General features: G+C 42.9%; 1 protein-coding gene across 5 annotated transcripts in view; it reads right to left on the reverse strand.

Annotated features, from left to right (window-relative positions):
• AP2A2 (adaptor related protein complex 2 subunit alpha 2) overlaps positions 1-24,568 on the reverse strand; it is a 91,867-nt gene that overhangs the window by 24,509 nt on the left and 42,790 nt on the right. For all 5 annotated transcript variants that reach the window (XM_081011262.1, XM_081011263.1, XM_081011264.1 and 2 more), the window contains 5 exons: positions 16,537-16,605; positions 7,496-7,638; positions 5,711-5,904; positions 4,551-4,680; positions 900-1,001 (listed from right to left, as the gene is read on the reverse strand). In XM_081011262.1, coding sequence (XP_080867388.1) covers positions 900-1,001; positions 4,551-4,680; positions 5,711-5,904; positions 7,496-7,638; positions 16,537-16,605 — 638 coding nt within the window. The remainder of the gene's footprint in view (positions 1-899; positions 1,002-4,550; positions 4,681-5,710; positions 5,905-7,495; positions 7,639-16,536; positions 16,606-24,568) is intronic.

Genomic DNA, 24,568 nt, shown 5'->3' on the forward strand with positions numbered 1-24,568 from the left:
AGTAGCAAACCAATCATGCCACTAATCTCTAAGTGTCTACTGTCAAGAATCCATCCTGCATGGATTAGGCAGAATGCCTTGCAGAACAAGAGCTTGCTACTTGCAAACAGGCCTCAGCGGGACCTGGCTCCCTGCAGGAATTAAGTACGAGCAGAAAACTGGTCAACTATCATCTTAAGAACTACTGCAATGGCAGTAGCCCTATCTTTGGCTACTGGCATCACAACCAGCAGCAACTCCTTTAAGTGTACAGTTGAGCAGGCATTATTGCTCAGGAATTATTGCTCAACCCAACCTGAGACAAAGCTACAGGTATATTTGCTGGGAAATATTTCTGTACTTATCTGGCCTTTGAAACTTCAGGTGGCTTTCCTTTTTAATAGATTACTGTTGCAGATAATGTCATTGAGACTGTTCAGTAGTGCACCAATGAATGGAATTGCCAAACTGTACTACCAAAAAAAATGACTACAAGGCCTTGATCACAGATAGCATCATTTTCTTCCTGCTTCGGTAGCTACTGAAGTGGAACCCTGGTCTTTCAAACTTCTTGCAATTAAGGAGTGGCTTTGCCTGCAAAGCCTCAAAATATTATTTACATTTTAATTTCAGCTATACCTATACAAGCGTGTTTATCTGCCATCTCCTGCACAGCTAAGAATTTTTTTTTAAGTGATTGGATCAGCCCAACACAATCACTGTGCATGAGATATTGCACAGCAAATTACATCTCTTTGCCTTCAGCTACTCTGCCTGTCAAACTATCAGAACGGCTCTCATACCAACTGCACTTCAGCTTCCCATGAGGCTAAACCAGATGGTTAATCTAATCAGCCAGCTTAATTTAGTTTTAGCCTAGTTTCATTCCAGCACTTGCGTCTAAACAATAAAATGCTTACCCTGCTGAGTCTGGAGACAGCCAGAGACACGGAGGTTTTAAATTCATCTGGATTCTTTTGTGCCAGAGTGGTGATCAAACTTGTAGCAGCAGTAACCACACCCTGGAGAAAAACAGGATTACAGCTCCCTGAAATCCGTTCCAATTACTAAACACATGCATTGTATACCAAGAGCACCATTAAGTTTTGTTTATTATGCCACACATACTTTACACCACAGGGCTGTACTTTTTAACCAAAAGAGGGCAAATATCCAAGATGGTATAGCCTCCCCACACCCCAAAATACCCCAGTTCTATTGCCATCCTCCCAGTTTCACTCCCATTGTACTTGTTCCATGAGCCTAGAAGGCATTGTCTTAACTGCTGGAGGGAGTGCGAGCACCTCTATCAAAAAGAGAAATGTGTTGCTCTTCAATAAAGATCGTTAAGGTGGCAAACTGTGAGAGGATGGGCCCATTTCCCAAAGCCAAAGTCCCCAACATCAAGCCCATCCACAGGTCTCTCGGTTTCCGGGGATATTATTAGAGCCAAATTGCCTATTAAGCTGGATGCACAGGATCTCCCACAGTTTGTTCTTTTCCAAGCACCAATAACGCCACAGGGGAACTAGATCACAAGATCAGAGCTAGTCTTTGTACCGTATGGCAAAAAAAAAAAAAAAAAAAAGGTTTTCCCCCTACAGAAAAAGTAGCAGCTTGGAGTGGGATTTAGACCAGAATGGGAGAAGTTACCTTCCCCCAGACTGCCATCATGTCATGATCTCAATCTAATTTCCCCCAAAGCTGCAAAGAGAGAAAGGAAAAGAAAAAGAAAAGAAAGAAAAGAAAGCTGTGGGAGACGCTGTTCATACACTGTCCACATCATGCCTTGTTTGGCCCTTAGGCATCTACTGGCAGCATAAAAGCTTTCTACTCTTCTCCTGCTTCAAAAACGATTCAATCCTTTATTTGGATCAAAACGGACGAACTGTATTAATGTATTTAGATGTTTTATTAATGCAATTTATATAAAAAAACTGGGGTATGACTTCTGACAAGTATATTGTGTTTTTCTTAGTATGCCCTGATCCATCCCCCCCCCCCCCCAGTCACCTGGCTACTCTTACCCAGCTATCCCTTATTTCCATTTTAGGATTTACGCGGTATGGTATGGTATGGTATGGTATGGTATGGTATGGTATGGTTAGGTTAGGACTTCCCTCTTCCCTGCATATGCTGTTTCTGTATACCAGGGGTTGCCAACCAATTAAAAGTCCATGGGCACATTTGCATTTGGGGGTGTCTTGGACACCATCTCGTCTGGTCACTTCTCCCCCTTTCTTTGGATTAGCCCACCGCTCCCAACAGGAAAGGAAAGAAAGTGCATGCACACACACAATTTGATCTCGGAGGAGAATTCATCGGAACCTTAAAAAGTTCATAGAACTGGAAAAGGGAAGTGGGAAAGTGTGTCATTCTTCCAGCTTCCTCCTTCAGCTCTAGGTACTTTGCCAAGGGAGAAAAAGGTGACCGCCTTCACCACCAAGGCAGAAGTGAGAAGGTGCTCAGAAGCTTCATGGGCACCAGGAAAAAGACCTCAAAGGGGTCACTGCACCCACTAGCGCCATATTGGCAACCCATACTGTATACTATTTATTAGGCTTGGGTGATATTGCAGGAGGGGGCAGGGTGAAAGATACTCTGAAATGACCAATTAATTTTTAAAAAATATACATATTGATTCATGCAGGTGTGTATCTTCCGTAGCCTGCAATAATGGGCTAAAATAAGGCAAACTACAATCTCAGGATCCCAATGTCCTGTTACAAAAGGCTATGCATTCCCTGCCACCTTCTGTAACTGGCCTGTACATGACCTTGCCCTATATTGGAGCAATGCATTCAAATATTAACCAAATCCACTGCAGACTTAAAAAAAAAAAACCACCATCAAGAAAGAAAGAAAATAACTCATTCCCTTTTGCAAAGATACAATGCAAACAATTAGGAAAGACCCTTTCTTGGTCGGCTGCTGGTCTGGCACACAGAAAACTGTATTTTGATTTGTGCTGAAATCCCCGATCAGTCCCTAGATTGTGTGACTAAGTGATAAGTCACCCTCGTACCAAGAGTAAAACTAGCTGGTTGTTTACTTCACAGGATCTTGGACAAGTGAGTTTGCAAAGCACTCTGTACATTAGGAGCTCTGTATAAAATGACAATTTCTCCTCAAAGACAAAAGGAAAGCAGTTATGGCACAGATGCAACTTATCTGTGGACTGTAACCTGCATGCATATTACCAGAAACATCACTGAACGCACTGCAGTGTCTTTTCAAAAGCTTGTTCGTTTTACTAGGCAGGATCCTGAATACCTTAAGGATCATTCCTTTCATTCCTTTGCCACATGGACTCTGGCACATGAGTTTGTGGCAGACCTGGACAGGAATGGGCGGCAAGCCTGGCCAGTATATGACACTGCCTGAAGCCTCTTCAGCAAACTGCTGTGCCACTTCCTGCCTTTTCCCAGGCGATAACAGGGATGAAGTATGCTCATCTGAGCCTGGCTGGGTTCAGAAGGCCAGGCATAATCCTTTCAATCCCTGAACTTCTTTCTGCAAGTGCTCAAAATCCAAGCTTTCAGGAAAGGAAGTCCTGCAGCATTTTTTTCCTAATCCCATTGCAAGCTCATGGCGCTGCTTCTCTCCATTAGTTTACTTGTGGGCAGGAAAAACACAATGGGAGGACTTCCAACGTCATACAGTACTAAGATTATTGTTCCAGAATGATTCCCATTGTTCCAGAATGACCCCTTCTCTCGCCATTCCTCTGTGCACTGTTTCAGGGTCTCTTCCACACACACCCAAGCCAATCTGGAGGGGGCACATGTGGGGTAAGGTTACCAGATCTTTTCCAATGAATCCAGGGTCACTTTTCAACTTCAATGGATTTTGTATGGGGACTGATTTGTAAATCCGGGGACTGTCCCCAGGAAACGGGGATGTCTGGTAACCTTAATATGGGGGAGCAGAGCAGGGGAAAGTCCTATTGCATAAGCAGAAGTCTTTATGCAGGGCCTCTGCTGACAGGACACATTAATTGAACCTTGCCCACGGTGTGGACAAAGCCAGGTAACCAGCAAGCCTTGAACTCCCCGCATCCACATCTTCTAATTTCACGCCACAGGTATATTTTCATGTCTCCATAAGAAGTAATGGTTCCACTACTTCCTATGGGGAAGGAAATGGATGCTTCCAGAGTGAAAAGAGGAGAGGGGGCTGAAATCCAGTCCCCATGTTACCCACAAGGACTAGCTTCTGGACCCTCCCCCAATATGAGTCTGATGGTTCCTTTGAGACCAAGAAAAAAGAGCTCCCCAGATAGGCCCTCATACTATCTCAACACAACTTATTCAAGTTTGGATTTTTAAAAAGAGGAATTTGGCAAATTCAAAGTTATTGAGAAGAGAACTTTTGAAAGCTCACTCATCTCAAGTCCAGAAGCAACTTGACCCCAAAGCATTAGTGTAGCACATCTCACCGTTAGGAGTTGACCAATGGCAAACTTGCCAAATATTTGCTTCCATGGTTCTACATAATTAAATTCTGAATCCAGACAATCAAATATTCACACTTTCAAGAGAAAAAGATCTAGTCTAGTCAAGTGAGCTTACCAGATGCTGGTCGTTGAGAAGGTGCACAACTCTGGAGGTCCAGTCTCCCATAGGAACCAGGTCAGGAGAAGTCCTGTATAATCTTAGCAAGCACAGGGCTGCACTCTGCTTCACACTGTCCATGGTGTCTCTGCAACAGAAAACCAAAGCTGGTCAATGGGTTCTCAAACACCCAAAATTCTTCAGCGGCAGCTCCTAGAAGACAGCAAGGCTGGACCATTTCCCTATATACAAGCTCGTACCCATCCACATTCAAAGTTGCACACACTGCAAGCAGTAACATGAGCACCAAAAGTACATGGGAGTACTGCCATCGTGTCAGCTCCAAAAAAAGGCCACAGATGCAACAGAGTACACATAATTTTCCAGTTCATGAAACTGGCATACTGATTCTGTCAGCAGGAACATTTGTATATGTAGGAAACATGGCAAGGCCACTGATTGTGGGACTGTGTTCTTTAACCTATGAGGCTGCATATGTCCATACCACATGAGTCTAATGAATGAGATGCCATATGTAACCTATTTTTGCAGTACAACAGATTATTAAGAATCTATATTTTCCAAGGTTAGGCTTTGTATTGCAGGCTTTGTATTGTATGAATATAATCTCTGTAGATAAATACATTTTGGCTCCTTCGCGCCAAAGAAACATTCATTTGGAAGCATCTGGGTTAAGAAAACACCCCACAACATTTGAAAGATATATATAAATGGATGCGATGCCAGCACTTAAGCAAGCACTCTCACTTTTCAAAAGGGCTGGTCGTCCATGAGGACTGCAGTTGTTTAGCCATCCAGTTGTTTAAATTTGTATCCACAGAAGAATTCTCAGCCATCATACCATTTTATAAAACAAATTAATATAAAAAGTTGGTTAACACAGATACACATTTCAAATCCACGTTACACCGAAAGCGGTGAGCCTATTAACAATAAAGCAATACCACACAAAGGCAGGGGGGCCAAACCAAAAGAGCTTTCAGGAACAAAGGAGTCTTCTCTCGTTCCAGAGTGGAATAGGATCTCCTATGGATTTCCTTTAGGAGGCTGTTACTCCACATTCAGTCAGCAAATGTTTAGATACTTGGCTGCATCCCAAGAATCAGTTTAATTGCCTTCTTTCTGTCAAGCCCCTGAAATTCCCATGGAGCACCTACCCAGCTACAAGTATTTTTGGAATTTCTCCAGCAAATGCTTCCGCCATCTCTCTGCTGCCCACATTGGCAATGCAGTGCAGAGCCAGTCCCATGAAAGTGGGGTTGCGGCTGGCCAAGTCGTTCTTGATTGCGTTATTGATCAGGCGGATCAGCTCGCTGTTTGAATTCACAAGCACGGAGATGAACAGATAGCCCTGGAATTAAGAGAAGAATTAGTAGTGGGCAGCAGGGGAAGTGCTTAGTAGGCAACATTGCTTTATAACAAATGGCTCCTGTGCCATTTATGAGCTAGGTCAGGGTTGGCCTAGGCTGCATTCAGCCTTGGCCAACCCTCTGGGGACTGCATGCCAGGGGTTGACGTGGCCCACCATGCTCTTGCATATACACCTACAGGGCATGCACACGTACAGGGTCACAGCCCCTGATACTGAATGAGGAGGGAATGCTCTCTCTCTCCCCTCTCGGTCAAATGATCGGCTGACCATGGAAACCTGGGATAGGAGAATCTGCATCCTCAACAGGCCTCTAGGATGGAGAGAGATGCTTAAACCAATCCACCCACCCTAGCACCAGATATGCTTCCCCACTCCTATTTTTGCTGCTACCACCAAAAAACAATGGGTATTTGGGATGCAGGGGCAGATGAATTTGCTTTGGGAGAAGGATCAAGACCCTGCACTCGGTGCTGGCCACTCCTGATTGGGAATTATTCAGGCTTCTCAAGAATAATGGTTTAAGGACCTCACCTAAAAGCCAGACATATCACAATGCGGCCAGTTTTCACTCTAAGTACATACAAATAAAAGCCAAATGTAAATTAATTTGACAGGTGGGGATCCTGCTTAGATGTATGCATATCAAAACACAGCATTTAAAAGTCATACTGGATGAGATCCAGACATTTCTGGAAAGAGGAAAATTTATGTGTGCAGGGGGATGTCTCTGTAGTGTACATCTCTAGTGCATAACTAGAGAAATAAGGAAGCCTAGCTGGTTTATTCATCGCTTATAGTTCACCTTAATCAGCCTCTGCTTGATTTTTATTTTTTTTTAAGAGGGAAAAGGGAGATGGGTCCCTAGCATGAATCTCTCTTTCAAACCAGATGTTTATAGGACAATCTGGCTGAAACTCTAAAATAGCCATATATATTTTTAACCATGTACTATACTGTATTAGAAATATTTTCTCTTATGTTTGAATACCAAGAGATTCCTATTTTCTAATTTAATAAAAGAAATGATTAATGTTGTCTATTATCCCAATCCATAATAATAATTTATTTATACCCCACCTCTGGTTTTATACATTCTGCATCAGCTTGAAGGTTCTGCTGTGCTGCACCTGATATTTTGCTGATGCACCCCTACATGCCTAGACGCCAAATGTGAAATACATTTCAAGCACTGACAGCTGCCATTTGTGTCCCTTGTGTGCCTGCTGACTGTAATGCATCCTTGAATTCTGACAATGCCTCTTACTTGCCTAGATGGAGGGCAGAGAGGAGAGTACACACGTACAGAGACTAGCCCACTGCACAAAGGTGTAATTCACATTTGTAGGTCTACCCACTGTTGCCTCTGGCCCTGCTCAACACCAGCATGTGGCCTTCAGAAGGTTGCCCAGAAGGAAACATGGCCCTCAGGGTGAAAAATGTCCCCACCCTTGACCCCCAATATTATATGGGAAGTGGGTAGTATATATATATATATATATATATATATATATATATATATATATATATATATATATATCTCAACGCTATGCATGAATGGGACATGACTTACTATTTGCTTCTCTGTGTATTTGTTCGAACTCAGGAGATTCACAGCCTCCATGTGGCCAAAATCAATATCATGCCCCAGGAGGAAGATGAAAAGCAGCTTGCAGACGTACTTTTTCTTACTGTAGCCATCAAGGGCTTTATCACCTAGTGAGCAATTAAAGACAAAATAAAAAGCCGTAAGCAAAAAATGCTGTATGCCAATGCCTGAAGCTTACTGCATTTTCCATGCCAACCGGCAGAGGTGCCCCAGGGTCTCAGATACGAGTCTCTCTCAGTCTCTGGCTTCTCCAGGTAGAGCTGAACCTGTGACCTCCTAACATACCAAACATGTGCTCTACCACTGAGGTACAGTTCCTCTCCCACTTTTCAAAATTGGTTATCCATTCAAGGGTTCCCATCCTCAGAAAAGTGCACCCAAACAATCTATTACAGTGCCACCTTTACTCATGCCATGCATCAACACATCTCTTCAAATGTAACAGTAAAAGTATCAAACATGGTGCTGGATCAGCCAGAAGTAGAAATCTGGAGTCTTTGGGGTGACTATTTCTGCATGTCACCCTGAGCCCCATGGAGATGTCATCACCACACGTTTAAGCTAGGTATTGCAGCACTGTGGAAAAGGAGTATGCAAGCTGAACCGACACCTATATCCGATGATTAGGCAACAACAGCTGCTGGTGTCTTGTACTCAACTGGATATGTTTAACAGATCTGGGGGGGGGGGGTTGTGGTTGTCTGCTTAATAGGAAGCACCCAGCGGACTAGACCGGAAAATGCATGTGTGAATCCACCTTCAAAACAGGGGGGAAAGCAGCATGTCCCATTAGGCAACCTGTGAAACACAAGAGCTAAGGATACGGGCAGCAACAATGCCAGACATCAGCCATGTAGCTCTCCTTACCTTGGGAATATAGCTTCAGATACAGTGCAAATTTCTAACAAGCAAAACTGTTACGCAAGACCAGGGTCAGAAATTCAGCTGTGGAGAAATGGGGACACGTTTGCCTCTCGGCAATTTTTCTTCTTCACGAAGAGACATACAAGAGATTGTTGGCTGCAGTTGGCTGCATGTACAGAGCATCCTTCTGGTTACATAGCTAATATAATTGGTGAAGTAGTACAGACATGTCAGGGGATGCCTTATGTCCAGGATATCTTTGCTTAGTCTAAATATATATATATACCCCACCCCCACATAGGCAAGTTCAACTGCCTCAGTCTCTAGACTACAGCACAGCTACTACTTTCGAGTCAAGAAATTAGACAGGGTGAAATTGCCTCTACTAATGCAAAATAACACATTTTTTAAAAGATAGGCATTAGTGGTCCTTGTTTTGGTAAAAAGGCAAACCACGTACAAAGAAAATCTCACTACACATATCCATGCTTTGGATTAAAGCACATTTTCCTCCAGAACCTCCAGAATTATGAGTTTTGTGACTCAACACAGTGAGTTTCAGAACTGGACATGAGAGAAAGATAAAGTGGCTAGATAGAGGCAATGTTTCCGGTTGCTTTAAAATCAGTACAAGAGAAACAGGAAGAAAGAGAATGCAAGTCAGCATTTGTCAGACACAATGACTGGGTCAAAGAAGACTTCCTTTTCTTGGAAAGGCTTTTGTTGAACTAGCAATGCTTTTTACTCAACCAAAGCATGACAGAAGTTTATGGATCCAATTTCTCCAAATCTGATGTATTCTGAAGCGTAGCCACTTGCAGAAACATACACGTAACAAGTAGTGTTGTGTTTGTTCAACAGGGGAATATGTCATCTCTCTCTCTCTCTCTCTCTCTCTCTCTATATATATATATGTAATTGAGGATCTTAGTTGACAATTCAAAGCACCTTGCTTGACCTTTTATGAGCACTTAGAACTGACAAGAAAGCTGTCAGTGAAGGCATGCATATTATAAATTGTAAACATGATGAAACTTAACCAAACCTATAAAGAAAATTAAGGTTATCTTGTATTTGGACATAGTGCAGAATAAGATCATAGCAGGTTAACCCATACCAGTAGTTTACTTTAATATACAATATATAAAGAGGACGTTTTTCAGTGCGTGATGATGCTTAGCCAATTTGCCTCCATCACATGGAGAGCTACTGCTGGATTGTAGCTGGGTAGAAACAAGCATACTCGTGTTGACTGAGAGACTTAAGACAGTCAGGGGTTCAATTACCTCCAGGAATATCTCCTCCGCTGTGAAACGGTACCTCTCAGTTTGAAACTACCAGTTAGGCTCCACTGAAAACACCACCTTACACATTGCCCAGGCTGGCCACCATGAAGTAGAAGGACTTTTCTGATGCAGTTTTGGAATGCCTTCCAGCCGGAAACCAGCGTGGCTCTGTCACCCTCCTACTATTTAATATGTTTCTTTATTAAATTTATTTCCTGCCCCTCCTCCAGGGCAGCAGTGGCAAGTTAATACCTCACTCTTTTTTCTGTGCCTTTGGAAGTTGTTGACTTTCCATCCCCTGTTCTGATGCTCAAATATTTACTTACTAGTTTTGTTTCTACAGCTTACTTATTATATAGAACATGCATTTTGGAAATGCCAAAAGACAAGTTCTGTATCCAAGTCTTCTGTTTAGCATTGTGCATTGAACTAGACTAGGCAGGCGCATGAGAGTCGCATACTAATGTCACAAAAATTGTTTTCAGATTTCCAAGTCCTGTTCCCAAAAGGTAAAGGACCCCTGACAGTTAAGTCCAGTCGCAGACAACTCTGGGGTTGCGGCACCTATCTCGCTTTACAGGCCAAGGGAGCCATTGTTTGTCCTCAGACAGTTTTTCCAGGTCATGTGGCCAGCATGACTAAGCCGCTTCTGGCGCAACGGAACACTGAAACCACAGCAGTGCATGGAAACGGTGTTTACCTTCCCGACGGAGTAGTACCTATTTATCTACTTGCACTTTTTGGCGTGCTTTCAAACTGCTAGGTTGGCAGGGACCAAGCAACAGGAACTCACCCTGTCATGGGGATTTGAACTGCCGACCTTCTGATCGGCAAGCCCAAGAGGCTCAGTGGTTTAGACCACAGCACCACCCACGTCCCTGTTCCCAAGCAGGATGTATAAACTAGCATTTCTCATCCAATTAATGAGTTTGCTTTTAGGAATCACAGAAAGGCCTTTTCACTGACCCACTAGCAGACATCCACGAAACCAGGGGTTTTCAACCAGTGTGCCAAGGCACCCTGGGGGTGCCATAGGCAACACTGGACTCTGACCCTAGTTCATTCCTTCCCTCCTCTGATGCCCTCTCACATCTCTGTCTCCTTTGGGCCACTAAGCCTGGGGGCATCCTCTTCCCAGGCCCGAAGGGAGGGGAGGCATCTCTCGGGGGGGGGGGGGCTCAGAGACCAGGGACAGTGGCGACGGCTGCCCAGAGGACTCCCAAGAAGGGGAAAGAGGAGAGGAGGCTGGGAGAACACTACACAAGTGAGGGTGTTCGAAAAGGAGTGAGGGGCTGCTGGCTCTGCAGGTAAGGGGTGACATAACTGGGCTCCTGAGGCTTGGAACGCCAGAGGGGAGCCACAGAACAAATGTAGTTGGTCAAGGGAATTGTGGACTCAAAAAGGTTGAAAACCTCTGCCTGACTAAGCCAAGCTGACCTTGTTCTTTACGGAAACTGAATAAATTTATAACTTTTCAGTGCTCATCCTTTGAGCAGTGTCAGAAGAAAGAAGCAAAAGGCTCTACGATGGGAGGTAAAGTGAAGCCTTGAGACATAGTCTACATTTAGGGCTAGACATCTAGTCATAAAACAATGACTCTCCCCACCCCCACCCCCCCCAAAAAAACTCCATATCCTTCCCCCATGATGAATTTGATCATTACAGTAACTTTCTCAGGCTCTCAGAATTCAGGGCAGACCGACAGAAATTTGTATTTAAGGCAAAGGAGGTGCAAGGGGAGAGACGCATCTTCAGCTGTTGAGAAACTACTACAGATGGAGATGCAATGTTTAGCCTATGCAAATAAGGCTTTTAAAAACCAAAACAAACATTTGAGAATCAAAATACTGAATGACATGACCACCACAAAACACTTCTGCTCTTAAGTTATAAATAACTGTCTGGTGCTCAGTAATACCATTATCCTTTTAGAACAACTTTTTAAAGTTGCACATGAATTCATTTCAAACCAGCATCGTTCATGCATGTTAATGTGTGAGACAGCTTCTAGAGCAGCAAGCCCCCTGGAAGCCAACTACATGCTACATGGAACAGCATGTAATCTCCCTCCACTGCAGTGGCGTAGCGTGGGGGGTGCAGGGGGGGGCCGGCCGCACCGGGCGCAACATCTGGGGGTTAGGGGGCGCAAATCCACGGGTTAGGGGGCGCAAATCCATGGGTTAGGGGGCGCAAATTACTTGCCTTGCCCCGGGTGCTGACAACCCACGCTACGCCACTGCTCCACTGTGTATATTTTAACATGAAGAGCCACTGTAGGATGCTGCTACAGAAAGTAGGTGGTTAGCCAGGTATTTGCTCCTAGCCCTAGCAGGAAAAGGACACGGCGTGGGAAGGGGAGAGGGACTGACTGAGTGGGTGGGGAAACAGCCTGAGAGGAAATGGTTAGGAAGCCTAAGCTCTGTTTGCCTTCTGCTCCTGATTTTATGCACATACAGTGGTGCCCCGCAAGACGAATGCCTCGCAAGACGGAAAACCCGCTAGACGAAAGGGTTTTCCGTTTTTGAGTTGCTTCGCAGGACGAATTTCCCTATGGGCTTGCTTCGCAAGACGAAAATGTCTTGCGAGTCTTGAGATTTTTTTTCGCTCCCCCCCTTTTTCTAAGCCGCTAAACCTTTAATAGCCTTTTAGCAGCTAATCCGCTAAGCCGATAAGCCTTTAATAGCCGCTAAACCGCTAATAGTGCTAATCCGCTAAGCCGCTAATAGGGTTGCTTCGCAAGACGAAAAAACCGCTAGACGAAGACACTCGCGGAACGGATTAATTTTGTCTTGCGAGGCACCACTGTATGTGACACTCTAAGGCTGCATACACAGCATATTCTCTCCCCCACTCCTCAAAGGATCCTGAAAACTGTGGTTTAAGGGTGCTGGGAATTATAGCTCTGTGACAGAAAAACCTCAGTTCTCAAGATTCTTTAGAAGAAAAATGTGTTTCAGGTGTATGGTATGCACTGCAGCCTAGCTTTTTCCTGAATGGGATGCAGTAATGGTGTTGTAAGCAAGGAAGGGGATATGCACTGCCATGGTCAGCTATTGGAGACCACTTCAGATATAATAATAATAATAATTTATTATTTATACCCCGCCCATCTGGTTGGGTTTCCTCAGCCACTCTGGGCGGCTTCCAACAAAACACTAAAATACAATAACCTATTAAACATTAAAAGCTTCCCTAAACAGGGCTGCCTTCAGATGTCTTCTAAAAGCTTGGTAGTTATTTTTCTCTTTGACATCTGATGGGAGGGCATTCCACAGGGTGGGTGCCACTACCGAGAAGGCCCTCTGCCTGGTTCCCTGTAACTTGGCTTCTCGTAGTGAGGGAACTGCCAGAAGGCCCTCGGCGCTGGACCTCAGCGTCCAGGCAGAACAATGGAGGCATATACCTTTTTTAAAAACCGTAAACAGTGTTGATGTGACAAGCAAGGGTTTGTGCGCACCTGTATCACAACGAAGCACCAGTCAGAAAACTGGGTGTGGCCCTAGGCTAACCCCAACCTCTCTCACCACCAAAGGAACACAAGTGAATAGCAGAGAACCTGCACAAGCGACGCTGACACAAAACCCCACATATATTAAGTATAATAGAAACATCGCTACCTGACCCCACCCATCTCCCCCCCTCCTCTTCTTCCTAATGTCTCAACAAATGAAACTGATCTGTAAAAAATGTTACTGGGGGGGGGGGGGAGAGAGAGAGAGAGAGAGACATTGCATATACTTTTGTAAACCAAGAAAATCTTTAATAAAAATACATTAAAAAAGAAAAAGAAAACTGGGTGTGGCAGCAATAAAGTCCTGTGAAACAGCCTCTTGGTCAGACTACAATGTCAGTAAGTCTGGGAAGTGGCTGCTGTATTTTCCAAGTCTTAGATTTGTTGTTTACTCACTATTGCTTTAAGGGCATAATTAACATTTTAAAACCAAATACATAAAGGCAACATCTGTGTTTGCATGGCTGAAGTTGCTATATCTAATCCTTCACTTTAGGCAACTCGAGCCCAGTCTTATGGAACTGTTTAATAAAGCTATTTGCAGCAGTACAGGGCATAGTTTTCAAAGACCTTGTGTTGTCTTAAGTGATCTGCACCAACACAAGGCAAATCACTGATACAAATATACCCAACATCCAGATGATTACAGACACTCTAGTGCAGTGGTGGCCAAACTTGGCCCTCCAGCTGTTTTGGGACTACAGTTCCCATCATTCTTGACCACTGGTCCTGTTAGCTAGGGATGATGGTAGTTGTAGTCCAAAAACAGCTGGAGAGCCAAGTTTGGCCACCACTGCTCTAGTGGGACCAAAGTGTCTCATAAACAAGTACTGAAATGATTAAAATGTTCATTCATGCTGTTTGCCATATCCTGTATTAAATGCACACTACTCTCTGTTTTAGAGTATTATGTCAGGTATTACATCAGCACTAAGGTCTAACTGTCTTAGCAGAAACTGGGAAATGAAATAATGAATTTACACGAGTTTTGAAAGCATTCTAAAATGTCTGAAGTAGACATCACACTATATAATGGTTGAGCATGACATCTGAACATGGTGCTTAATTGAGGCTTTTACAAATAATGGTTTAGTGTGATGAGCGAGCCTGGGGCTCACAGGATCCTCCTGCAGTATGGCTGCCCAGAGGATTTTGAAAGTTTTCACTTCTGATTTCCATTAACCACTGTTTATCATGTCATCCGAACCTAAACCATGGTTTGTTTAAAAACATGCCAGCATTGTAACTCATTGTTTGAAGCCAGTTTGTTTTAAACAAGCCAAAGTGAGTCTGCTCAGATGACCTAACTTGCTGTGGTTAAGAAGTAAACTTTGCTTCTGATCTCTACTCCTTGAAGTTTGGTGTCCTAACCAATTTGACAAGTTATCAAAAAGGTCTCTGCTCTCAGCTGATCTCATAAGGCAAGAATCTAGTCCAGAGACATCCAATGCAATGCCCTCCAGATGTTGTTGGATTCCAACTCCCATCAGCCACAGCTGGCATGATCAGATGCCAGAGATGATGGGAGCTTAAGCCCAAAACATACAGAGGGAACCACATTAGCTGCACTTGATCGAGGTCATCATTCTTGAAATATTTTATGAAGCAGCACTGTTGAGCAGTGCTGACTCCCTTAGAATGTTTACTTACCCAGGACTCATCTCTCGACATGCAGGACTTCATCTGCTTATGTGTACAGGGAGTTAGGATGACATATTCTAACAAGCTAGCTCTACGTAAACAATCTAAATGACATGATGAAAGAAGGCCAATTAGCCACAAGAAGTGGCAGCAGATTTCCAATATACATTTAATTTGGATGCTGCATATGAATCCCAAAGGACACAGGTTTCCGGTAGTACTGATCAGTACAGCTGTTCATAATTATCCCCGGGTGCACTGGAGTGTATGAGGGTTTTTGAACTCAGCAGGCACGTCTTTCTGTCCATAAAAGACAGCTCTAAAGGCTGCGGCCAAAACTGCATGTTCAGATCAGACCCTTGTTAATTTCTATATTGGAACATGGTGGCAAAAAAATTGTTCAGCCCAGGCTGCCAGGAAATGGCTTGTTCACTTCTAATGGAGCAGAGATCAGCATTCTTTTATAAGAAGGGCAACACCTAATCCAGCAGATAGTAGCATCTGCACCAGGAGACAAACCATTATCGTCTTTTCCAAGCAGTGTTTTTAGGAAATGTTTTCTTATCACAGGACAGTGAAGACACTGCACCACATGGCCTATCTTCTACAAAAAAACCACACAGCAAGACTGGGTTGTATTACGGCTGTGTCATTTATTACACTGGAGTTTGTTTTTAATAATTGGCATTACTGTTTTTTTAAGGCTTCATTGTGAGCCACTTTGGACAGCGTTTAGCTGCAGAAGCAGGTAAAAGTATGTAATTTAAAAAAATGCAAAATACACCTCCAAACTTACTGAAAGAAAATGGTGGGTTGCATTGGACAGTGTTCAAAAAGCCAGAAGACATTTCTAGAAATCACTATGGATAAAAATCAATGGACCACAGAACACAGAATATGCTGTAACAACCAGCAGTTAAATAGAAAGAAATACATATTTAACCTTTTTTTGGCTTTATGATGAGATCTGAAGGTTTTGCTTATTGGGCAGAAAAGTAACATAGGAGTGTTTAACTGGAGGCAAGTTGAGCTCTCAGCAGGAAGTAAGTAATAATCAACTACTTTGGGATTACAAAACAGTTTACTGTATTTAACTCACACGTCAGAGAGATTCTGACTATTGAGAATCATTACTCTGAACCTTTCTATTCAAGCCCCATAGTAACTGAGGTAAGAGATATCTGCAGGGCCTGCACAGACGTCCAGTAACACAAGCCTATGGAGCATTCATCTGACATCTCCATGTAAACTGTTAGGAAAGCTTATTACACTTTAAAGCTAGAGGTATAAAAAAGAATTCCTGTATATTTTAGTTGCCCTAAACTTGCTTGTTTACTTATTTACAAGGTTGTAGTCAACAGCTCAGCACATGGATAACAGCATGTTCTTCAGTAATAAAGCCACAGTTCTGTTTTGAATCTAGTAAGACAATTCCGTGCCTTTATCTTGAACAATATTCATAGTTCGGCAACCACCAGAAACTATCTGAACCACATTTTCTGGTCAAAAATCTGTTTGATCAGAGGTGGTAGCAGGATAGAAGACTAGATTACCCTTGTGATCCTGTCCAACTTAATAATTTTATATGCCTATGAGTCTGGACCTTTCTTCTTAATTTGTTTGTGCTCTTGTATCACTTTATTCATGAAAATAAATTCTTGTTTTGAACAGATAGCACTGCAACAATGTACCAGTTAACTTACCTTTAAACTTTGACCGAATGTTTGCCAATTCTTTGTTTATTCTTTTTATCTCAGCTTCTTTGCTTTTACCTGAAAATACATAGAAAGAACCTAGTTCAGAGTGTAGTATTTTTAAAAGCAGCTTCCTTTTGTGCCTACAGTACTATATACAGGACTCATTGAAAGACTCATAAATTAAAACCCCAAATATATTCTGCTGAACAACAAGCATGGAAAGCCCTTTTTTGGGGATATAAGTAAGGGAATCCTTTTTTATGCACACAAATATGTTAGTTCTTGACCAAAGTGACTAAACACAAGATTTCTGAAGAGGCAGGTGCAGCAGAGGCAAGGCAGCAGCATGGGCCAACTTTGAAAGAATAACATCATTGTTACTTGATGACAGAATTGCCAAAGATGACTTAAAGTATTTTTACATCTAAACACTCATTCCAGCTATGATCTAGGGGGCAGAATGTCAGCTGACAACATGAGCCAATCAAGAAGAATCAGCTGTTATGCGGAGAGCCATGGAATGATGCACATCATCTCTCTTCATGCTCATGCACAAAACAAAGAAGTGTTAGCATGCAAGTGTAACAGAGGAGAACCATGCCATGTAGGATGACAAGTATGCAGGTGTGGAAGGCAGACTTCCCACCATAGAGACTGGCTTGCCAAGGACCAAGAGTGTCCCCTTGGCATGCCTAAAATGCAATGGGTGACCAATGAGGCACGCACACAAAGTCAATAAAATACCCGTGACAGAAAGGAATTGTGTCTACTCATGGAGAACTGACAAAAGGGGAAGAGAATCAAGTCACTGCCCCAACATAGTGGGCAGCCACTACTGCACTATTTTAATGGAATAATTCCATTAAAAGCAGTAAAAATCTTTTCGTAAATCCTAGCAGTGCAGTCCTACTTAATTAAACTATTAAAAACATGTTTCTCAATAATAGGTATCTCCAACTAATCAGGCAGCAGATTTTACAATTAAAGGTACAGTGGTACCTTGGTTCTCAAATGCCTTGGTACTCAAATGCCTTGGTTCTCAAACGCCGAAAACTCAGAAGTAAGTGTTCTGGTTTTCAAATGTTTTTCGGAAGCTGAACATCTGATGTGGTTGTTGGCTATTGTTTCCAGGGCGCCTGCACCAATCAGAAGCTGCACCTTGGTTTTCGAACATTTTGGAAGTCAAATGAACTTCTGGAACAGATTAAGTTTGGCGCTTTTGTTTTTGCTATTTATTTTGCGTTTTTTTGTTTTTGAGGCTTTTTCGGTTAATTTGTTTTTGTGACTGTGTGGAACCCAGTTCAGCTACTGATTGATTGTGTGACTGCGGAAATGGATAGAAGCCCCCATCCAAACAATGACTATCATAACTGCAGGTAAGAAAAAAAAATAATTTTTATTTTTATCATCTACAACACTGTCTTATTTATTTTATAGTACAGTACACTGATTATTGCTTTCATTTTATGGATCAATGGTCTTGTTAGATAGTAAAATTCATGTTAAATTGCTGTTTTAGGGGTTGTTTTTAAAAGTCTGGAACGGATTAATCTGTTTTGCATTATTATTTAGGGAAGCTTTTAATGTTTAATAGGTTATTGTATTTCAGTGTTTTATTGGAAGCCGCCCAGAGTGGCTGGGGAAACCCAGCCAGATGGGCGGGGTATAAATAATAAATTATTACTACTACTACTACTACTACTACTTTCTATGGAAAAGTGCAGAATGGGTTTCCAGAACAGATTAAGTTTGAGAACCAAGGTACCACTGCACTTATAAAAGCTATACAGTGGTGCCTCGTAAGACGAAATTAATTCGTTCCGCGAGTTTTTTCGTCTTGCGGTTTTTTTCGTCTTGCGAAGCAGGGTGTCGGGAAAGTTTTGGAAAAGCTTCAAAAATCACCAAAGTCTTTAAAAACCTCAAAAAAGGCTACCACACCGCGTTCTATGAGTTGCTCCTCGAAGTCAAGTCGCAACTGTATTAACGGTGTTAAGAAAAAGGAAACAAACTTGCAAGACGTTTCCGTCTTGCGAAGCAAGCCCATAGGGGAAATCGTCTTGCGAAGCAGCTCAAAAAACAAAAAACCCTTTCGTCTAGCGAGTTTTTTGTCTTGCGAGGTATTCGTCTTGCGAGGTACCACTGTAGATGTGACAAGCATCTTCTAAAGAGATGCGTACCTTCCTTGTGCGCAATAGGGCGGAGGACACCTCATGCAAAATTAGGACTGCTATAGCACTTGGCCATCGTCTAAAGCAGTGGTTCCCAATTAGGGAGCTACCATAGATACATCAACATTATCCAAAGTATGGGGCCTATGGCTTCGCTTTTGAAAAACATTGGGTTCGCAGCAATTGGGAACCACTGATCTAAAGAACAAAGAGTTGTGCCACTCCTTGCCCAAGGTGTGGCACACAATTTTGGACATTACATCCTGCCCACTGCATGCCCCCCACAAATGTTGATCCTGGACTCTCAGGATCAGTACATGGTAGGGCACCCAGGGTAGCAAGGGGTGACGGGAACTGGGTGCTCCTCCTTGTGCAAATGGAAGGATTTTCCTGCCAGCACAAAGCCATCACTCAATGCATCTCAACGTCAGCCTCTCTATAAACTATTGTCAGTTCTCTCCTGTGCAATTTAATCAGATAATCAGCTAAGCTTTCTTTAATTGGTTGACAGATGCAATAAATACATAATTCTTAGAATTTGCATAAGAACCAGATGGGAAACATTAAGTCAGGTATTTATGCCATTTACCCTCTGTATATTTAGTTGTTCTGCCCCCCATTTCCCCACATTACCATGAAAGGGAAACAAAAATGCTATGCCACTAACTATCCTCCCCCTTCCCTACCGTCCTTCAAACCCTGAAAACAGGGCTAACCCTGATTAACAGAAGACTTCCTTTGAAAAGTCATTTAGATAGATAGGAACATCCAGCAACCCTCTTTCTACAATGTTGCCAGAATCAGCCAAGTTAGATATACAATTAAAAGGCATCATTGTATTCACTTTCACAAAATTGGGGCGGGGGGGGGGGACGGACACCAAAACACCCAAGTTCTTGTAAGCCACAGCAAATTCCTCAAAATGCAGTTCCAACTTTTAAAGTATCTGAAGATGCAAATAAAGCCAGAGCATCTCTGGCTTTGTGTGTTCATAGTGAGATTCATCACTTGAAGGCATCATGTTCACTATTAATTTCTAAGTCATCCAAATCAGCAAGAATCGATCAGGAGTGGGCAGAAGTAGATCTCTAGGTGATCTGAGGAACATTGGTAAACAACTGGGAGGTAGAAGGAGAAAGGAGAGAGAGAAGATTTTTGTGTGTAAAGACTGTGAGCTCCCTTCCATCCTGGTATTCAAAACAAATTCTAAAGCCCAAAATTTTTAGCTCTACAGGTATGTCTTTTGCAGGGGCTCAAATTAGAGGTTCTTAAGTAAAATAAAAATATAAAATAAATATAAAATCAGTGGATCCTGAAACATAAAGCCTGCCCACCTTAGGGTTTTCCATAATATATGGGGGGGGATATATTTGGAAAAATATGGGAAATATATTTGGCACATCCACAAACCTTGGGGTCCTCTCTTATGGCTACCTAAGAAATATCACTCACAAGTCTAAATATTGACAGAAGAGGGAATGGTGAAGCAGGGATGAGGGGCCAAACTGTTGCATACCGTCCCTGAGAATCACCTTCATGGGAAAGGTTTTGCGAGAAGGTTTCTTCCCACCCACTTTAAAGTCCTTTTGGTAATAATAATAATAATAATAATATTTTATTTATACCCCACCCTCCCCAGCCAAGGCCGGGCTCAGAGCGGCTTACAAGCAATAATAAAAACAAGATGAATGATTACAACTTAAAAACAAAAATAAAATACAACATTAAAATAATGGAACATTAAAATATTAAAATGTAGCCTCATCGCAGGAGGAGAAGGAAAAGAAAAATGAAAGAGAGGGAGGGAGGGAATCAAATTGGCTCCAAGCCAAAGGCCAGGCGGAACAACTCTGTCTTACAGGCCCTGCGGAAAGAAATCAGATCCTGCAGGGCCCTGGTCTCATGAGGCAGAGCGTTCCACCAGGCCGGAGCCAGAGTTGAAAAGGCCCTGGCTCTGGTTGAAGCCAATCTAACTTCCTTAGGGCCTGGGACCACTAGGATGTTGTTATTTATGGACCTTGAGGCTCTCCATGGGGCATACCGGGAGAGGCGGTCCCGTAGGTACGAGGGTCCTAGGCTTCATAGCACAAACCAGTCACTGCATGCACACACAAAGAAACACAAAACAGGGGGGGGAAACAGGTCCTTCCAAACAAGTCTGGCTCTTGCAGCTATTAAACACAGCACTTCCTCCAATTCCAATTCATGTAGTACACAAGTGATAACCCCAACTTTCTTCTTTATTCAAGCCTACTTTGTTAATTTTAGAAATAACATTCTCCGAAGTCTGATCGACAAGTCATTCCCTCACGCCTTTGTGGTTTATTTTGCCTTATTTGTTCTCAGCAGCAGAGGATTATCTTTGTGATGTGCTCCCTGCAGATTACTGCACCACAGAGCTTCCTCTTGTTTTTGTTACAGATGGCCAATCCCTTTTTAACAACAAGCTAATAAGTGTGGAGAAATTCATGACAGCTCAGTTCAGCCAAAATTCAGTGTTCAAGCCTAAATCAGCAAGGCTGCAGGACAAAAAATAAAATAAAAATAAAGCTACCAGGTTTACAGTGGAGCTATACTTCCCTCTCTCCTTTTTTTAAAAAATGTGCTTACCCTTAGAGGGTTCTCTTTTTTGCACAATTAACTTCAAATGCTATGTTCAACCAAGCCTTGGAGGGGGAAAGCTATTTTTAAGACCACAGGCCCCTGGGAAGCTGTTCACAGCGCTGGCCGCTGGTACTGTTCTGGGTCACTTAGTGGCCCAGAACACAAGTGAAAAATCAGTGTGATATACAAGTCCACCTTTCCAGATTGCCACAAACACCACAACACACACACACAGTTCCCATCAATGTCACTTGCTTAGAGTGAAGTGTGTCTGTTGGCATATGAAAACTCCAGTGTTTCCTGACAGTACCAATTCCTGATGTTCTTGCTGTTTATTCATCATTCTAGTGGTGAGTATCAAGCAGAGGGAAATATGGCAACAGTGTAGGGGTGGGTCATTGTGGAAGGTGAAATTTCAATGGTTTGTGCCTTGTTCCCTTCTCCACCCCCTTTCCCAAGAGCAGATTCCACTGTGCTCCCCTACACTGGTGGTTCTGAATTCCCGCTTGGTCCATATTAAGATCTCACTCATCCATGACTTGGGGATGAGGGAACTGGCCTGGCGCGCACTACTGAGATCTGAGTGGATAAAGTGGGCAGAGCTGAACTGACTTAGCTTTGCCTACCCGGCCCCCACTCCACTGGGCTGTCTCAGCTGGTCACTGGCCCAACACACAGAGCAGGACGTAACATGGATTTGGTCTCAGAGGATGAGGGGTGTGGTCTGAATACAGCAGGGTTGTATAAACCAATTGTCATGATCAGACCACTTTCTAGGGAGGTTTGGGAAGAAAACTCTGCAGGGATGCCAGGTGGGGTGGGATGACTATTTGGTTGGCTTACTGCTGGAGACTTTTGGAATCCAGAAAATTCCTAAATGCTCAGAGGTTTATTCAGGAGATAAGAGCAGGGTCGGTTGCCCAAGAGAGGTTGCCAAAAACTCCTATTTGTAACAGGGCTTCCCAGACAGATTAACAGTATTTTACTCCTCTTTGGGGGGGGATGCTTTTATTTGCAATATTTTATTGCTATGTTACCTAGTAATGCTATTATTATTATTATTATTATTATTCCCTGGCCATCTGGTTGTGTTTCCCCAGCCACTCTGTGGTCTATAAGTATTTACCGTAATATAAATAAAGTGTTGTATTGTTTTAATATGCTAAATGCCACTTTAGTGTTTTCCTCTAAATGAAAATTAAATAGCAGAAATGAAAAATATAAATATAACAAACCAGTTATAACATGGCAAAAGCCACAAAAAGCTGCAGTTTGTGCTAGTCATAAAACACTGCAAAACTGTTTAGTGACTCCCCACCCAGAACTAAGAGGCAACAACAAAACTGCCAGAGTTCAGGCCAAGTCTAGCAAGAGGGTTAAAAAAAAGCTAAGTCAATCCACTTCAGGAGATCAACCTAACAAGAAGAGAATGCTGACTAAATGGCTTCCCCAGTATAAATATTTAGTTTTGCTGCCCTTCGTACGAGGTCAAGGGTAGCATCCGATCAAACAAGATCAAAGAAAAACCATGATGCATTTAGAGCTAGAATTAGCTCACTAGTGTAGGGTATTTAGTTAAAATGTTCCAAAATTCTACCGAATAGTATGGTTGCATCACTCCTACAAAGTGCTCTGCTCTCCAATACTGGATAAAGAAAACCCGGTTCTGTACAAGTTTATGCTATTATGTATATTCTCTATTCTTACCAAGTACCATTTATCCTTTTTACTATATTTTAAGGCATTGCTTACTTGTATGAAGTGTTTTGTCCTTCTATCATGTCACTATAGCTATTTTTCTTACGCACCATAGGTTCCTTACAAAACACACTATTTTCATTTATATTATTCTTTATTAAATTTGTAAACCACCCTTCATCCAGAGAGCACAGGGCGGTTCATAACATAAAAATACAAAAAGAGAACACAAAATACATAGTAAAACAAAAACAAACCAATATCCAACCTCCCATTTAAAAGGGCATAGAAAGTTAATTAGTCAAAGGGCTAGTTATAGAGAAACATTTTCACCTAGCACCTAAGGTGAGCCTCCCTGGGGAGAGCATTCCACAAACAGGGAGCCACCACAGAAAAAGCCCATTCTTATGTTGTCACCCTCCAGACCCCTCACAAAGAGACAAATGAAAAAGGGTCTCAAATGATGATCACAGGTCCCAGGTTGGTTCATATGGGGTGAGGCAGTTCTTGAGGTATTGTGGTCCTGAGATGTTTGACAACAGAAGTTAGGCTGTCCCTGTCCAGAGAGGGACGCAGCTGGGCCACCAGCCAAAGCTGATGGATGGCACTCTGCACCACTGAGGCCACCTGAACCTCAAGCAGGGAATCACCCACTAACAGCACCTCAGTCTTATCTATATTGAATTTCAGTTGGTTGGCTCTCATTCAGTCCATTACCAAGGCAAGACAGCAGTCCAGCACATTCACTGCCACACCAGCAGATATAAAGGAGAAGTAGAGCTGTGTGTCATCAGTAAATTGCTGACAATGTACTCCAAAATTACAGATAATCCCACTCAGCAGCTTTATGTACACGCTAAACAGCATAGAGGATAAAATCAAATCCTGAGGAACCCCACATTGAAGGCTCCATGGGGGCAGAAGAGCACTCTCCAAGCATCACTCTGCAGAAACAACCATACAAGCAGGACCAGAATCACCATAAAGGATTTGGTGCTCCAGAAGGATACCATGGTTGATGGTATTGAAAGCCGCTGAGAGGTCAAGGGGAATGAACAGGGGCACATTTCCCGTGTCTCTCCCAACAGACATCATCATACGAGGGCTACAAAAGCAGTTTCTGTGCCAAAACTCGGCCTAAACCCCAACTGAAACAGACCTACAAAATCAGGTTCCTCCAAGAGCGTCTGGATCTGGTCCACCCACTCAAGAACCTTGCTCCAAAAGAGGAAATTTGCCATTGACCAGTAATTCCTTAGATTTTCTGGATCCAGGGAGGATTTCTTGAGGAGTGGTTTTACTACGGCCTCCTTCAAGCAGCCAAGAACCACCCTTTCTTGCAGGGAGGCATTAATCACCTCCCTGACCCTTCTCTGGTAGTTTTTATGAGCCAAGAGGGGCAAGGGTCCAGAACGCAAGTCGTCATCCAGACAGATCCAAGCACCTTGTTCACATCTTCAAGCCTTACCAACTAAAACTCACCCAACGCAACAGGACTAGACAGTGCTCTAAACACCCCTTGAGGTTCATTTGCTGTAATAATGGAATCAAGATCCTGGTGGATGCAA

The sequence above is a fragment of the Podarcis pityusensis genome, assembly GCF_964106645.2.
Source record: "Podarcis pityusensis genome assembly, chromosome: 1".
NCBI classification, from domain to species: Eukaryota; Metazoa; Chordata; class Lepidosauria; order Squamata; family Lacertidae; genus Podarcis; species Podarcis pityusensis.